The 17,571-nt window shown below is 38.8% G+C and overlaps 1 protein-coding gene and 1 non-coding gene across 2 annotated transcripts; one reads left to right on the top strand and one right to left on the bottom strand.

Annotated features, from left to right (window-relative positions):
• Nucleotides 1-15,200: 15,200 nt before the first annotated feature.
• Nucleotides 15,201-17,310, bottom strand: LOC131180089 (uncharacterized). Its single transcript, XM_058147700.1, has 2 exons — nt 17,092-17,310; nt 15,201-15,800 (listed from the first exon to the last, which is right to left on the bottom strand). The coding sequence occupies exons 1-2, from the start codon at nt 17,308-17,310 to the stop codon at nt 15,201-15,203; spliced, it is 819 nt and encodes a 272-aa protein (XP_058003683.1).
• On the top strand, nt 16,688-16,794 carry LOC131180385 (small nucleolar RNA R71). Its single transcript, XR_009149161.1, has one exon. It is a non-coding gene; the product is annotated as a small nucleolar RNA R71 (small nucleolar RNA).
• Nucleotides 17,311-17,571: the final 261 nt, after the last annotated feature.

Here is a 17,571-nt window from a genome sequence, read left to right on the forward strand (position 1 = left end):
ACACCCTCCATGAGTCTTACCACATGTCTCATAGAGATAGACTGATAGTGCACTTCTAGGTGTTTGCTGGGTAGACTTAGGTGGCCTCTGTCTTGAAGATCTCCCTCTACCAAACTTGTAAGAACCAGATCCTCCAAAGTATTTCCTCTTTCCTAATCCACTACCTGAAGCTGAACCATAAGTCTTCCCACTCTTCTCCTTTTCCTATGTTCCCTTTTTCACTATCCCTTCCATTTTAATTCTTTCCAGCTTCAGGGTTTGTGAAATCAATTCTGAAAAATTTTCATGTCTGAACCCAACCACTTGTAGTCTCAAACTCAGTCTCAATCCAACCTCAAATCATTTGCATTGATCCCTACTGGTGGTGAGTAGACTTCCAGCATAATGACTCAGTCTAGAAAAATCCCTCTCATATTCTACCACTTTTTTGTCCCCTTGCTTCAAACTCAAAAATTCTTGCAGTTTCATATCAACATATGTGTTAGGGACCCATTTCTGCCTAAACTCCCTCAGAAAATCTGACCGTATTAGAATTGGGGGCTCCACTAAACTATGTGGAATAGTCTTCCACCACTCATATGCATCTCCCTGTAACAAAGAGACTGAATACTCGAACTTCAAATCATCAGTGCAATGTAGCACTTTAAATACTCTTCTCATCCTCTCAAGCCACTGTTTTGCTTCCAGAGGATCCACTGTTGTTTGCTGGTTTTGCAACCCCGCAAGTGCACGGATCGCGAACAAGTAATAGAGTAGTAAGTAGAGTATTGTCCCATGAGATATTTAATTTGTAACTACTAAACTACAAAGTGATTGTAACACCCCTAAGTTCGGTAGTGCGTTCTACTGTTCCGGTGACCAGTGTTGTCCGGACAGCTAGGATGCCTAGAGCTACACTTCGTTATGAGTGAGGAGACATAAAATAGTGAAATATAAGAAAAGAAAATACAAGAAAAACAAAGGAAAAATAAAAGCAAAGAAATGTAACCAAGTTAAGAATACACAGTTTATAGTGATGCTTCTCACAATGGGTTAGGCTGTGTACTGATGCAAGATCGGAATGTCATTGCTTATGCATCACGCCAGCTGAAACCGCATGAGAGGAACTACCCAACACATGATCTGGAGCTAGCAGCTATTGTTTTTGCTCTGAAGATCTGGAGAAACTATTTGTATGGAGAGAAATGCTACATTTACACAGATCACAAGAGCTTGAAGTATTTGGGCACCTAGAAGGAATTGAATTTGAGGCAGAGGAGATGGTTAGAACTCATTAAAGACTATGATTGCTTAATAGATTATCAGCCAGGGAAAGCAAATGTGGTGGCTGACGCCTTAAGTCGCAAGACTATGGCAAGTCTCAGAGTTTCTCCTTTGTCCATAGTATGTGAATTGAAAGCACAGCATGCCAGTTTAGAGATTGATGATGAGGGACAGACAGTAGTTGCATGGCATGTACAGCCAGTGTTGATTGATCAGATCAGAATGGCTGCTCAGAGTGATGAAAAATATCAGAAGCTACTGAAAGAAGTCCAGCAGGGCAAGAAACCTGAATTCTCTGTGAGAGATGATGGTTTATTACTACATCAGGGTAGAGTGTGTGTTCCTAGTGATGTGGAACTGAGACAGATCATTATGAAGGAAGCATATGAGTCTCCTTTTGCTATGCACCCTGGTGGAACTAAAATGTACAGAGGGCTGAAAGGGCATTACTGGTGGATAGGTATGAAGAGAGATATAGCTAAGTTTGTTTCCAAATGCCTAACTTGTCAGCAAGTAAAGGCAGAACATCAAGTTCCAGCTGGTTTGTTACATCCTTTGTCAGTACCAGAGTGGAAATGGGAACGAATAACTATGGATTTTGTTACAGGACTTCCAAGGACACAGAGTAGTCATGATGCAGTATGGGTTATAGTTGACAGATTGACTAAGTCTGCTCACTTTTTGCCAGTGCGGATGGACTATAGCCTGGAAAGATTGGCCAGATTGTACATATATGAGATTGTAAAATTGCATGGAGTGCCAGTATCAATTGTATCTGACAGAGATCCTAGGTTCACTTCTAGATTCTAGGGTAGTCTTCAGAGAGCCCTAAGAACTAGATTGAACTTCAGCACAGCATTCCACCCACATACAGATGGCCAGTCTGAGAGGGTTATTCAGATACTGGAGGATATGCTATGGGCTTGTGTGATTGAATTTGAAGGTAGTTGGGATACACACTTGCCTTTGATTGAGTTTGCTTATAACAACAGCTACCAATCAAGCATTGGGATGCCTCCATATGAAGCTTTGTATGGCAGAAAGTGCAGAACTCCCTTATGTTGGGATGAAGTAGGTGAAAGGAAGATGATTGGGCCAGAAATTGTTAAGCAGACAGAGGAAAAGATCAGATTGATTAGAGATAGACTCAAGGCTGCATCAAACAGTCAGAAGTCCTATGTTGATCTGAAAAGAAGAGATATTGAATATGCAGTGGGTGATAAGGTATTCCTCAAAGTTTCTCCTTGGAAGAGGATTATGAGATTTGGCAGAAAGGGGAAACTGAGTCCTCGTTTCATCGGACCATATGAGGTTCTGGAAAGAGTGGGTCCTTTGGCATACCGGTTGGCATTACCTCCAAAGCTAGCAAGGATACACAGTGTCTTCCATGTGTCCATGTTAAGGAGGTACAGATTTGACCCATCTCATGTACTATCAGTTGAAGAGATTGAGGTAAATCCAGACCTCTCATATGAGAAAGAACCCATAAAAATTCTGGCTTATGAGGTGAAGCAGCTGAGGAACAAATAGATACACCTGGTTAAAGTGCTGTGTAACCATCATTCAGGCCAGGAAGCTACTTGGGAACGTGAAGAGGATATGAGGAGACAGCACCCACAGCTGTTCAGAGACTAATGCCAGGTAAAATTTTGACACGAAATTTATTTTAAGGGGGGGAGAATTGTAACACCCCTAAGTTCGGTAGTGCGTTCTACTGTTCCGGTGACCAGTGTTGTCCGGACAGCTAGGATGCCTAGAGCTACACTTCGTTATGAGTGAGGAGACATAAAATAGTGAAATACAAGAAAAGAAAATACAAGAAAAATAAAGGAAAAATAAAAGCAAAGAAATGTAACCAAGTTAAGCCGAGAATCAGATGATGGTGATCAGACTGAAGTCACGGCGTGGACCGTTGACTAGCCCTGGACTGCGGGGAACCCTGGAAAATATTTTTAGGACTTAAAGAGACATTAATTGAAGTATAAATATCATTAGAAATGTCAAAGAAAAATTAAATAATTAGTACAAAGAAAGTGAGAAATCAAAAAACAGACAAAACCCGGTGTTACCGAAAAATTGGGAATGTAACCCGAACAGGGGCATTATGGTCATTTGACACCCCGAATTGTCTTTTGACCTAAATATCCATTAAAAATAAATAATATTACACAAATAAAATGAAAAATTAGTTTAGTGGTACCTAATGCAAATAGCCAAAAGTGGAGTGAAAATGGTGTAATTAGCACTTTAAGCTTATTATATGATTAATTTGAGTAAGTGGACCACTAAGAATTATAATATGGATTAAATATAATCATAAGTGGGCAGATTACTCCCACTCAAACTTCATCTTCCTCATTTATTCATCCATTGCCGTAAGGAAGAACTCCTAAAGCCCTTCCATGGCCACCCCATTTGCATGGCTTCATTTCACCCATTTTCAAGCTAGATTTTGATTACTTGTCTTCATTAAAAATTATTCCCACTTCACAAGGAAGAAGTAGATACCAAAATCAAGAAGTTGAGTGAAGGTTTAGCAAGTCCCAACAATAGGTAAGTTTGAGATTTTGAATATTGCTTTGTTAAACTTTGTATACATGTTATGGGTGTGTGCTTTGTGAAGGAATTTTTTTGTTTTGAGAAGTTCTTGATATATCCAGTTTGGAAAGCCATGGAGATGTATATTTGATGATTTATTCTTACATTTATTTGATGGGAAATTATGTTGAGTAGGGTGATTAATGTCCTAGTAAGTTAATTCCATGTATATATGTGGTGATTGTGCAATTGGGATGGAAGTTGACGAATTGTGGGACACTTTGGCATTGTGGAGCATTTCGGCAGCTTTGAGACTCCATGATGAATGTATGAATTCATGAAGATATTGGCAGAATTATGACATTGAGGATTGATGGATATGTATATAAATTAGTTGTGGAAATTGTATGAAATAATGAGTAGTGTTTATGTGTAATTGTGGTTGTATTTGGACTTTATGAATTAGAGTTTTATTTGGTGTGTTAAGGATGTTTGTAATCTGCTCAAAGTGACTTTAAAGTGAAGTAGTATATGGTTTTGGTAATGTACCAAAACAGAATTGGGTTGAGGAGTGGATTTATGGTAAGGTAAATGTGTAATTGCTACATGTTTAAGCAAGGTAATTAAGGACAGTGTGCATTTTGGCCTATAACTCTAAATGTGTAATTCCAATTGGTATGAGACCAATTGGAGGTGAAACTAGGCACAAAATGTGCCAACTTTCATTAAGAAAGCATACCAAAATTCTGCTTGCAATGTAGCATGAAAAATGACCAATTCGGATTAAGTACAATTGAGACCTGAAAATTGACCAATTGGGCAGCAGTTAGTGTTTAGGCCATAACTCACTCAAAACAAGTCCAATTGACCTGAAATTTTAACCATGAATATTTAAGACCCATACCTACAAGTCTTATGAAGACACCAAAGCCCAGAAATGACCATAAGCAAGTCAAATAACTTGCACAAGTTCGGGTCCAAAAACTGGCCGAACCAAAGTTGACCAAAGTTGACCTAAAATGACCTAATTTGATGCCATTTGACCAGCAATAGTAAAATGACCATAACTTGGTCTACATAACTCAGAATGACCTAAAATTTTGCCCCGCGTTCCATAAGACATAGATCTACAAGTTTTTAGTTTTGACCGAAACCCGAAAACCGAGGGAACTAGGTCGTCCGGCTAGGTCAAACTAGTATCCCGTAATCCATCAAGTTGCAATAAAATGCACTAAACAAGGAAATGAAATTGGTAACATGTACCAACCCTAAAAGACTATCGAATGTGACATATTAGTGACACTAAAACCTAATTTACCTAGAACGCATCGAGGGTCGATATATTAGGTGATTAAGTAGATAATAGCTTTCAGTGAATTACTTATCAAGCATTATCGATAGAGACAATTTAATTTAGTACTAAAACACTTCAAATTGTGTTTCTCAGTTACCAAAGACTCAGGAAAAGGGAAGGAAATACTAAGTCTAGACCAAGAGACAGTTATCAGAGGTTTGTGCACAACAACCATTTCATTTGAATTTTTCAATTGAAATGAATTATGACTATTTGTACATTATTGTTTTAAATTGTGAAAATGTGTTTGAATGGATATTTATTGCTTGAAAAGCATTGTAAATGATTTGAAAACTGTGAGAAATTATTTGAATGATATTGATGGATACTTATTGATTGAAAAGTATTGGAAATGGTTTGAAACCACAGCTATCATGTATATTGATTGTATTCCTCGCTAGCTTGTCTAGTGGGACGAATTGAATTCCCTCTCTGGCTGAAGTGTTGAGGTGTGTGCCTGTTGAGGACGAATTGGATGAGTACTCATATTTTTTCTAGCTAGCTATGTTATTCCTCATTAGTCATCGACTTTTGGGACGAATTGAATACCTCATTAGCCATCGGCTTTTGGGACGAATTGAACTTTGGAACATGATTAAGCTGTGTGTGATTTATTGATATGTATTGTGAGATTGTGAAATGAATTTAAACTCTTATTGACATATACTGTCTTTTGAATTCAACCATGATTTGACTTATTGAAATTTATTGTGATATTGAGAAATGGAGTTTAAATTCTTGTGGACAATTACTGTCTTGAAATTTACTATGGTTTTAAGTATCCACTATTTATATGATTTATGAATTGTAATTTAAATTGTATTTGGTTAATGTTGTGCACCACTGAGACATTGTCTCAGCGATAGCTTTTTATTGCTGTCGCAGGTAGACAGACAGAGCGTATAGACTAAGCTGCTAGTACCTCCAGCGAGAGATTACCGGGTATAATGAGTATACCAACATTTTGCATTTTGTACTGTAATGTATGACCACTGTATGTACATATTGTTTTTGGTTTTGAGCAGTTGTAAATTAAAACTGTACATTGAAGTTGTAAAATAATTATGAGTTATTTTGGCTTGTAAAAATTGTATTATATTTCTTTTATCTCAGTCTTTGAAAAATCACTGTGGATTTGAGTTGAGAAAAATGTTGTGTTGAGAATATGTTGGAGTTGAGATTTGGAAATATATTGAAGTGCTTTTTACAGGTTTTCTGAAGAACTGTTTTATCCAAAATACAGATGGCACTCTGCCAAAATTTTTACAGAAATTCCAAATAATTCAAATGTGTTAGTTCTATCACTTCAGTTCAAAAAGGTTTTTAACACCTGTAAATAGTGCTCACCACTGTAAAAGAAATAAGAAAAGTTTTTAAAATCCCTTATAGTGTATTTAATGGGTTATCAGTAGACGGAGTTGGTAATTCATTAGGTATACTACGGGATCATGTTATGCCTTACAGAGGGGTAGGGTGTGACAGTGATTTTGACTATTTAGGCTATCGAATAATGAGGGAATGAAATTTGTTTATTTTAAACAGTAGAATAATAAACTTAAAATGAAATAATCTAGTTTGAAACAATTCCAGAATTAAGATTTCACACTTGAATCTTACTATGGATGTTATCTTGTTTATTTACTGGATTGAGAATCATTTGCCTTGATAGAAATTAATCCTAAGGTATCCTAAGTCCTCTCTCAAGGCACCTAAGGTGTATTTTAATTAACTTAAATATGACTTTCATGGCGATCAAATTAATTAAAACCCTTTAAGGTCTTTAACCAAATTTGAAATTCCACAAAGGTAATCAGCCTATGTCTAGGTCAGAATTCCTATATTCAAAATCTTGATTTTCTAATATTAATCTTTACATTTCAGTCCTTCAATTAATATCTATAATCAATACTAAGTGGGTACCAATACATAGCATGCATTAAGTTCACAAGAAATTAAATCAAAAAAACAAATCTCGAATCCAATAAACAAAACTTAATGTTTATTTATAATAATGATTACAAGGTTACTCTCCCAATTCCAAAATATGAAAACTACTCACTTATGATGAGTTCAGCAAACATCATGATAAAAAGGTAAAGACAGTAAAAAGAAATCCTCTAGAAGAAATAGAACAAGGGAACCTAAAAGGATCTGCAGATTTGATCTTTTGGAACTTTAACTGAAGGCTCCTCTTTGATACTAATGTCCTGCTCTTCTAGACGGCTATGAGAAAGTAATGAATTGCTGTGTCTGGATCTCTATCTCCTCAAACCTTGGATCTCTTTCTGCTATTTCTACCTCTTCTCTGTTATTTCTCTCTATCTTTTACTGTGTGTGTTTTTTTTTTTTCGTCCTCCTCTTTGTGTTTTTGCAGCTCCTTGTTTTTTTGAATGTTTTAGGGTTAGGTTTTTTTAGAGTCCCTGAGGTGTTAGGAGTCTTGTTCCCTATCAAAAACTGCAACTGAAGTGAAATCAGGAAACTGATTGTCAATCGATACACGGCCCGTGTATCACTATATGGCCCAGGGCCATGTAACTTGTTGGAGCTGAACGGGTCTGTCTTGCATTGGCACAGAAGGTTACACTGGTCACAGGAGGTTACACGGGTCTAAGTGCACGGCCCGTGTACTTTTGTTCTTCTGGAAGTTCTTCAAGCCTGGCCCGGCAGAGACTTACACGGGTTCGTGGATATTACATGGGTTGAGGTACATGACCCGTGTACTTTGCTTCTTCCTCGGCTCTTTTGAATTTCTTCTGGCAGAATCTTAAACGAGTCTGTGGCTATTCTTACATGGCTCGTGTACTTTGTATCAGCAATAATTCTCAGTTTTTTGACCTCTCCAATCTTCCCTTTGCACTCCTATGCTTTGGGACTTCACCAAAACGCCTGAAATACTGCAGAAATATAGAATTTAGAGCCTGGCACTGGAATTTAAAAAAGTTAATGAAATCAATAATTATGCTTGAGATTGCTATTCTAAATGCCATGAAATATTATACAAATATGCTTAAAAAAATCTATATAATACAAGTGTATCAAATACCCCCAAACTCAAACTTTTGCTTGTTCTCAAGCAAAATGAAACTCTGTTTTAAAATGCATTTCAGGGAATAACTTAGGAATATAACCAATAATTCAATAAGCACATGATTGAACTCCTCCAATCCTTCATACCAATTACCCTCTTTTAAGGCATAAGAGTTTCAATAGCTACCTGCTTAGGACTTGCTCTCCCATCATGGTGTTTCAACTAGTTATTCCTCTATGCAAGGCTATTAATAAGTCATAAATAACTTGTTTTATCAAGATAAACTTGAGAAACACTTACTCCCCCAAATTTGCCTCTATTGTGGATGATTGTAATGAAGTATTTGAATTCCAACTCCCTAGGCATATCTCAATTTCCTATCTCCACTAATGCAGCATATACTTTTCAAAAGGGTTGTAATGGGGCTAAAGGGATAATGACTTGGTTGTTAATGAAGGGTTTTTAGGGAATGCAAATATGAGGGTAGCATGTGTGCATAAAATATCAATTACACTAAGTTTATTCTACTGATTTTGTATGGAGAGGAAAGGCTTTTGGTTTCTTATAGTGCCAAGCATGCTTTCATGATACTTATCTTAGGACTCTTTTTCCCTTTTGCTCTTTTTTCTCTCTCTCTCTCTTTTTTTTTTATATTTTTTATGTATGTCCCATTGTCCTCTCCCCCAAACTCATTACTTTTGCTGGGTTAGAAAGGCAGATTTTTCTTTGGTTTCAATTTCACACTTGCACTCTTTCTCGAGTTCTTCATCCTCTCTCCATTTTCCTTTTTGCACTTAATATACTTTTTACTTATGCATTTAGCTTCCTCAAAAGGGTAGGGTAGGTGTTTAGGCTAGGGGTTAGGTAAACATTAATGGGTGGACAAAGAAAATTGTACGGGTAAAAACACAGGCTCAAGTTGGCTGCTAGGGCTATATATCTCAATTAGGAATGGCTAAGGCTTTAGCGAGGCTATATCAAAGAATGCCTTAATCATCTCTTTATCAAGCATATGCTAAAATTTCACCTCAATAAGTCCAAGAGATATGTTCTAGAGTTGGTGAGGCAAGTTTAGGTTTGTTTGTATTTCAGAAAATTTTTCTCGATTTTACAAGTCAAGTGTGACAAATTAATAACTAGAAGGGGTTTTAACTAGTCTAGCTCCACTAAGGTGATTAAGTTATTTCACAGGCAACAAATTAAAGCTTCTTTGCCTATCTAGATACATTCATTCCTCATCCCATAGAGTCCAATTATTAGCTTATTGATCATTGAGGTTATAGTTCTAAGTTTCAAAAACTCAAGGTTTAAAATTTGCAAAATTTTTCTGGAATTTTGATACACAAGTATAATATAGATAATTTTATGCAATGTAATGCTATGCAATGCATGGAATGACCATGTACCCCTAAACTCAAAATGGGCATTGTCCTCAATGTCAGCATAATATGAAGAATTAAAGAGAAGCACATAGAATTATCAAAAAGCATACTATGCATTAAGAAATTAAAAGTTTGGACAAAAAGAACAAGAGTAGGATTAGGGCATATAAATTAGTACATGAAAAATCCTATCTTAATCCTAGCTCTAAAAAGTCTCCAAAGGTGAGGATGGTCCCTCTTCGTCTAGCCTCTCCATAATCATGTTGAATTTGTTATGGGCTTCCTGGAGGCTGTCCTCAAATGCCTACATCCTGGTGTTGAGCGCGGTCTCCATGCACTACAGGTGTGCAAGGATTAGGTCTACAGGTGGTGGTGTATGTGGAGGCTTTCGAGTGGGAGACTCGTGATGGAGTTGGTCTTGGGCTTCCTCCTGGGCGTGTGAGGGTTCACCGGGGCCTTCTTGCTCTTCGTCTCTCTGAGGGATGACATTCCCTTTGGTGTCAATCAAGTAGCATGTTTTACCGATCTTCTTATATATCCCCATGGATACGCAGATGGTTTGATCAATCTTGAAGGTCCCGGTGATGGAGCATAGCCTGTGATGACCCAAAAAGAATCCTAAGTGGAGCGCGATGGTGGTAATAAGGCCACCGAGCACAATTTTCCCTATGGGCTAGTGACAGAGGTGGCAAAAATGGTTACAATAAAAGAAGTCGGTGCTGCAACGCTGTCCAGTCACCATACACCAAAGGAAAAATAGCTCATTGGCGTTTACTACACCTAGGCTGACCCCATGGCCCATGATAGTGTGTGTAGCCAACTGGTGCATAGCAGGGCTAGTAATGCCTGAAGATTTTGACTTGTTGGAGTTGTAAGGCTCCATGTTTGGGGCTATAGAACACCAAAAGTCAATACTATTGTAGACCATCCAGTTCCATGGAATTTCTTAGTGTTTGGTGCTGTTAAATCTGAAAATGGCATTGAACTCATCCATGTTCAACACCCGGTCAACACCAAGAAGCCTAAACTTAACCCTCCCTTCCTTTGTCCTCCCTATCTGTGGGCCATAATGTGGCCTTGAAACTCCCCAAGAACTCTAAGATAGTGTCCCGGTAGGCAGGAAACTGGAGTTGGGGGAATCTTGTCCACCCAATGCTATCAAGGAGGCCATTGATTTCTTCTTGCAGCCCTATCTGCTTCAATAGCCCGAAATCCATGTATTTTGTTGAGATGATCTTTCGAGTGTGGAGCTGAGTACACAAAGCTCTGTGGGCATCATCTCGGAATCCCCAAGGGATGGAGATTTCCAGTCGTGGTGGCTGCTAGGGTGGTGGAAGAGGTGCTTGTGGCTGGGGTTGGCATTATGGAGGTGGTGCAACCCTTGTTCTTGGGTGTTGTGGTGATGGCTGAGAGGGAAAATGTGAGGATTCTCCTCCTTGCTTTGAGGAAGAGCCCACTCTTCTTGTTGGTCACTTTTCAGGAGTCATGGGAGAGTTTTGGAGGATGAAAAGCTAGGATTTGGTGAAGGGAGAGGAGATTTGAGGGGTTTTTATAAACTAAGAGGGGTGGAGAGGAAGGGTTTTTGCATGGGGAGTGGTTTAAGGAAGAGAGGTACATTTAAAGGGTCGTTGTGACTCTTCGTTTCACGCGTTTCGCACCCCAGGAGTCGTGTCTGCAACGAGATACACAGGTCATGTATCACTATACTGGTCCTGACATGTAGGGTCGTGTAAGTTTTTGCTCGAAAATTTCAAGTTCTGTCATAGTATATGGGCCGTGTAAATGAGCTCTAAGACCCGTGTAACTTACTGCCTCTTGAGTTGCTTTGCTAAACATGTTACATGACCCGTGTAAGGTATAAAGGGGACCCATGTAATCTTCTGTCCTCTAAGTTATTCTGCTTGCAACATTACACAGCCCGTGTAAATTGGGCTATGGACCAGTGTAACTTCCTGTCTCCCTTAGAGTTAAAATTTGCAAGAGTTTTACGGACTTCCAAAAAGTTACACGAGGCATGTGAAACCTATACATGACCCGTGTAATTTTCTGATTCTCCAATTTTTCCCTTATGAAAAATTTTTCTCACCATAATGCATAAATGGATGTAAAGGTTAGCAATAGAGCTACTTCCTTGGTTTTGTTCAATTTTCTCTTATGTGGTTTTGACTTGATAATTCCTCTCCTCTCTTACTTCCAGCTCCTTGCTTTTCCAGAAGGTCCTACAAAATGAAACACTAATGAATATGAAACAAAAATCAAAATAAGAAAGGGAAAGAAGAAAAGTTCAAAAAAATTTTGGGTTGCCTCCCAAAAAGCACTTATTTATAGTATTTAGCTGGACTTTGCTTTCATCTTTCATAGTCTGTCAGGAGGGTTTTCGAAGGTGCAATTAACTCCCTTCTATATGGGTTCTCCTTGAAAGTAAGGCTTCATTCTCTGCCCATTGACTTTAAATGCACCTGAGGTTTTGCTCCACAGTTCTACTACTCCATGCGGAAAGACTTGGGTTACCTTAAAAGTTTCGGACCATCTCGATTTCGACTTTCCTGGAAAAAGTTTCAATCTAGAGCTGAACAACAGGACAAGTTCGCCTTCTTTGATTTCCTTCCTTGAGATCTGCTTGTCGTGCCATCTTTTGGTTGTCTTTAAAGATCCTGGCATTTTCATATGCGTCCTGTCTGATCTCTTCCAACTCATTGAGCTGTAGAAGTCTTTTTCCACCAGCCTCCTTGAGGTCAAAGTTCGGGTCTAAATGGCCTAATAGGCTTTGTGTTCAAGTTCGATGGGTAGGTGGAAGGCCTTCTCATAGACTAAGTGGAAGGGTGTTGTTCCAATGGGAGTTTTATATGCAGTGATGTATGCCTACAATGCATCATTTAATTTCATGGCTCAATTTTTCCTTAAGCAATTGACTGTTTTCTCAAGGATTTGTTTTAGCTCCCGATTTGAAATTTCCACTTGGCCACTGGTTTGAGGATGGTACGGTGTGGCTACCTTGTGAGTCACTCCATACTTCTTTAATAGTGTTTCAAATTGTTGGTTGCAGAAGTGACTTCCCCCATCGCTGATTATTGCTCGTGGTGTGCCAAATCTTGTGAAGATGCTTTTCTTAAGGAACTTTGTGACCACTCTGGCATCATTGGTAGATGTGGCTATTTCTTCCACACATTTAGATACATAGTCGACATCAACTAAGATATACTTGTTTCCAAAAGAAAAGGGGAATGGGCCTATGAAGTCTATTCCCTACACATCAAACAATTCGACTTCAAGTATGCCATGCAGGGGCATCTCATTCCTTCTTGAAATATTTCCCGTTCTTTGGCATTGATCACAAGCTCACACAAAGGATCTTACATCCTTAAACAAATGTGGCCAGTAAAACCCTGCTTACAAGATCTTAGCTGTTATTTTTGAGGTGCCAAAGTGTCCCCCATATAATGATGAGTGGCAGTGTTACAGAATGCTCTCTATTTCCTCTTCCGGTATGCATCTTCTTATCAGCCCATCATTACATCTCTTGTACAGCAGAGGTTCCTCCCATGTGTAGAACCGCACATCATGTAGAAATTTCTTTTTTTACTGATAAGTCATGTTTGGAGGCAATACCCTGCATACAAAAAAATTAACAAAGTCAGCATACCATGGAGCTTGGGAGAATACTAGTAATTGCTCATCAGGAAATGAATCATCAATTGGCAAATCCTCAAAGTCCCTTGTATACTCCAATTTCAGCCTGGAAAGATGGTTAGCCACGACATTTTCGAATCCCTTTTTGTCCTTAATTTCAAGGTCAAATTCTGACAGGAGTAAAATCCATCGAATCAGCCTTGGTTTTGCCTCTTTCTTGTTTAAAAGGTACCAGATGGCAGCATGATCTATGAATACAATGACTTTTGACCCAATTAAGTAGGATCTGAATTTGTCCATTGCAAACACCACTGCTAGGAATTCTTTCTCTATGGTGGCATAATTGATTTGCGCGTCATCGAGTGTCTTGTTGGCATAATAAATGGCATGGAGCTTTTTATCTTTTCATTGCCTGAGCACTGCTCCAATGCAAAAGTCACTCGCATCGCACATCACCTCGAATGGTAGCTCCCAATCCGATGGCTGTATTATTAGTGTTAAGATCAGGGTTTCTTTGATCCTGTTAAAAGAGACAAGGCAATTTTCATCAAAATCAAAGGAAACATCTTGACTTAATAGGTTGGTAAATGGCTTAGCAATTTTGGAAAAATCTTTAATGAATCTTCTGTAGAACCTTGCATGTCCCAAAAAGCTTCGCACTCCCTTGACTGATGTTGGTGGTGGCATATTTTTAATGATCTTAATTTTTACCTTATGAACCTCAATTCCTCTTTTTCATATCAAATGTCCCAGAACTATACCTTCCCTTACCATGAAGTGGCATTTTTCCCAATTTAGGACCAGGTTTGATTCTTCACATCTTTGCAACACCTTAGATAAATTAGCTAGGCAATCATCAAAAGTAGTTCCATAGACAGAAAAATCATCCATAAAAACCTCCATGATATTTTCAATATAATAAGAAAAATAGCCATCATGCATCTTTGGAAAGTGGCAGGGGCATTACAAAGACCAAAAGGCATCCTTCTATATGCAAATATTCCATAAGGGCATGTGAACGTGGTCTTTTCTTGGTCTTCTGGGTGAATGGGAATTTGGAAAAATCTCGAATACCCATCTAGATAGCAAAAGTAGGAATGCTTTACCAATCTTTCTAACATTTGGCCAATGAAAGGAAGAGGAAAATGGTCCTTTCTAGTGACACTATTTAATTTCTTATAGTCTATGCACATGTGCCAACCAGTGACTACCCTAGTAGGGATTAATTCATCATTTGCATTTTGAATGATAGCTGTCCCACCCTTCTTAGGTACCACATGAACTGGACTAACCCATTTACTATCAGAGAATGGGTATATAATACCTGCATCTAATAGTTTCAAAATTTCCTTTTTTACCACTTCTTTCATGTTTGGGTTAAGTCTTCTTTGATGTTCAATAGTGGGTTTGTTGTTTTCTTTCATAGGTATCCTATGCATGCAAATAGAAGGAAGAATCCCTTTCAGGTCTTCAATTTTATACCCTATGCTCTTGCTATGAGTCCTAAACACCGTTAGTAATTTTTCCTCTTCTGTCTTAGATAGGCTGGCATTGATAATTTAGAATTTGAGTCTAGGAATGCATACCTTAGGGTAGAGGAAAAAGGTTTCAGTTCTACCTGTTTGGTGTTTTCTTAGAGCTTGCCCTTGGGCTGTTCTTCCTTCAACTCTTCTATAGCAAAAACTTGAGCCAATAGTGGGGATAGACTAGCTATCAAGGATTGCACACAAGCTGCAATCTCCGTGTTCTCCTTCTCTGCTATTAGGTTGTGCACGATGGATGCTCCTAGAGGGTCTTCAGGGTGTGCTTTAATAAATTTCTCTTCAACTTGCTTATCAATCACATCGACCTTGAAGCATTCATCAGGTTCAAGCTTGTGCTTCATTGCATTGAATAGGTTGAACTCCACTTCTTCTTCTCCTACCTTGAGAGTTAGTAGCCTGCTCTTGACGTCTATGAGAGCTCCAGCAGTTGCTAGAAAAGGTCTTCCCAAGATTATGGGGATCTAAACGTCCTCCTCCATTTCCCATACAACAAAATCAACTGGGATAAAGAATTTTCCCACCTTGATAGGGATGTTTTCTAGAATGCCCACAGGGTATTTCACAAATCGATCAACCAGTTGTAATGAAATTGTTGTAGGCTTAAGTTCCCCCACATCAAGCTTGTTACATATTGACAAAGGCATCACACTCACACTTACACCTAGATCACAGAGGGCTTTGTCAATATTCATGTTACCGATAAGGTAAAGTATGGAGAAGCTTCCTGGATCCTTGAGCTTTAGTGGCAGCTTATTCTGTAATATGGCATTGCATTCCTCCGTAAGAGCGACAGTCTTATAGTCCTCCAGCCTTCTCTTCTTTGATAAAATGTCTTTGAGGAACTTGGCATAGGATGGCATTTGAGAGAGTGCTTCTATAAAAGGAATGTTTATATAAAGTTTCTGTAAGACTTCTAGAAACTTTCCAAACTGCTTATCCAATCTGGCTTCCAAGAATCTCTGAGGGAAGGGTAGAGGAGGCTGATATGGTTCTGGTGGCTTCTTTTTCTTCCTTGCTTCCTCCTCTTGCTTCTGCTTAGCTTCTTCCTTTTTCTCCTCCGCCTGGTTTTCAGATTTATCAGAGGTTTCTCAATTGGTTCTTCCTCTAACTGTTCTAAAATCCTTCCACTCCTCAATGTAACTGCCTTAGAGTGCTCTCTTGGGTTCATTTCTAGTTAACTAGGTAGTTTACCAGTAGCCTTGCTTGAAGAACTTGTCTGTTGAGCAATTTGATTCTCAAGTATCTTGTTGTGTGTGGCAAGTTGATCCATTCTGGAAGTCAGCTGTTTGATCATTTCATTCTACTGTTGCTGGGCTACTAGGAAGTTTTACATCATGGATTCTATAGTCGACCTTGATTCAGGCTATTGGCTCTGAGGGGTGGTGGCTGTATAGGGTTTTATCCCCTATTCTGAAATCCAGTGGGTGTTGGGTTTCTGTACCCTTGCTGTTTCTTTATTGGCTGATTCTACTGATTAAACCATGAGAAATTTGGGTGGTTCCTCCATCCAGGGTTGTAAATGTTTGAATATGGATTGTTGAGCTGCCTCTGGTTGAAGTTTCCTCCATTATTCCCATAGTTCATCTGTTTTGTGGGAGGTTCATTGAAGTTGTTATATTCTGAACTCATGTATCCTCCTCCATAGCTGTCCTCATGTTGACTGTTCATCCCTACAGCATTGGCTTGCATTTTATCAAGCCTCCTTGTGAGCTGGTCAAATTGAGCATTTATTATGCTTAGGGCATCCACTTCTAGGATCCCTGCTGTTCTCCTTGCATTTCCCCTTTCATTTGACCACTCGTAGTTGTGATATGCGATCCTCTCCAGAAGTTCAAGTGCTTGATTCACTATTTTGTCCATTAGGTCACCTTCTACTGCTGAATCTACAGTGCTCCTTGAAGAGGACAGTAGCCCATTATAGAAGTTCTGAACTAGGAGCCAATCTTCTATGCCATGGTATGGGCATTCTCTCTGTAGGTCCTTATATCTCTCCCATGCATCATAGAGTGATTCACCTTCTCTTTGCCTAAAAGTGTTGAGATCATTTCTCAACCTCGCCGTCTTTGAAGGCAGGAAATATTTTGCTAGAAAAGTTTGAGAGAGGTCCTCCCAAGTGGTGAACATTCCAGCCAGTTGAGAGAGTAACCACTTACTTACTCTGTCTCGAAGGGAGAATGGAAATGCTCTAAGTCTTATGGCTTGATCAGAAACTCCATTCATCTTGAATGTGTCACAAAGGGCAAGACAGCACTAGAGGTGATAGTGCGGATCTTCTGTTGGTGATCCTCCAAACTGAGTTTGTTGGATCATCTGGAGCCATGCCGGTTTTAATTCAAAATTGTTGGCTTCTACTGTGGGTCTTGTAACACTAGGTTGGAATCCTTGTATAGAGGGAGCTCCATAGTCCTTCAAGAGTCTCGGCCTGTTGTTGTTATTGTCGGCCATATTTGGAATTTCTGGATCTCTTTGATCATTTCCTTCATGCTTCCTTTCTCTCTTGATAATTCTTAGGGTTCTATCTCTCTCTGGATCCAAATCAACGATTTCTTCCTCTGGCCTTGTTCTGGTCATATAACAAATCGATAACCTGAGAAAGAATAAGAGAATGAAATAATTTAAACAAAATTAAACAATAAATGAAAATACCTAAATCAGCTAAATTACTTATCGCTTAATATTACTAAAATTCAATTTCCTGGCAACGGCGCCAAAAACTTATTTGCTAGTTTTGCAACCCCGCAAGTGCACTGATCGCAAACAAGTAATAGAGTAGTGAGTAGAGTATCGTCCCACGAGAAATTTAGTTAGTAACTACCAAATTACACAGTGATT

Source organism: Hevea brasiliensis, chromosome 5, assembly GCF_030052815.1.
Source record: "Hevea brasiliensis isolate MT/VB/25A 57/8 chromosome 5, ASM3005281v1, whole genome shotgun sequence".
Lineage (NCBI taxonomy): Eukaryota > Viridiplantae > Streptophyta > Magnoliopsida > Malpighiales > Euphorbiaceae > Hevea > Hevea brasiliensis.

What these genes read in the sequence shown, in the direction of transcription:
- LOC131180089 (XM_058147700.1), bottom strand. Translation starts at nt 17,310, where the DNA reads ATGACCAGAACAAGGCCAGAGGAAGAAATCGTTGATTTGGATCCAGAG. An exon ending in CTAGTGTTACAAGACCCACA is followed by an intron (nt 15,801 to 17,091) that starts GTAGAAGCCAAC and finishes TCTGAAAACCAG; the next exon opens with GCGGAGGAGAAAAAGGAAGA.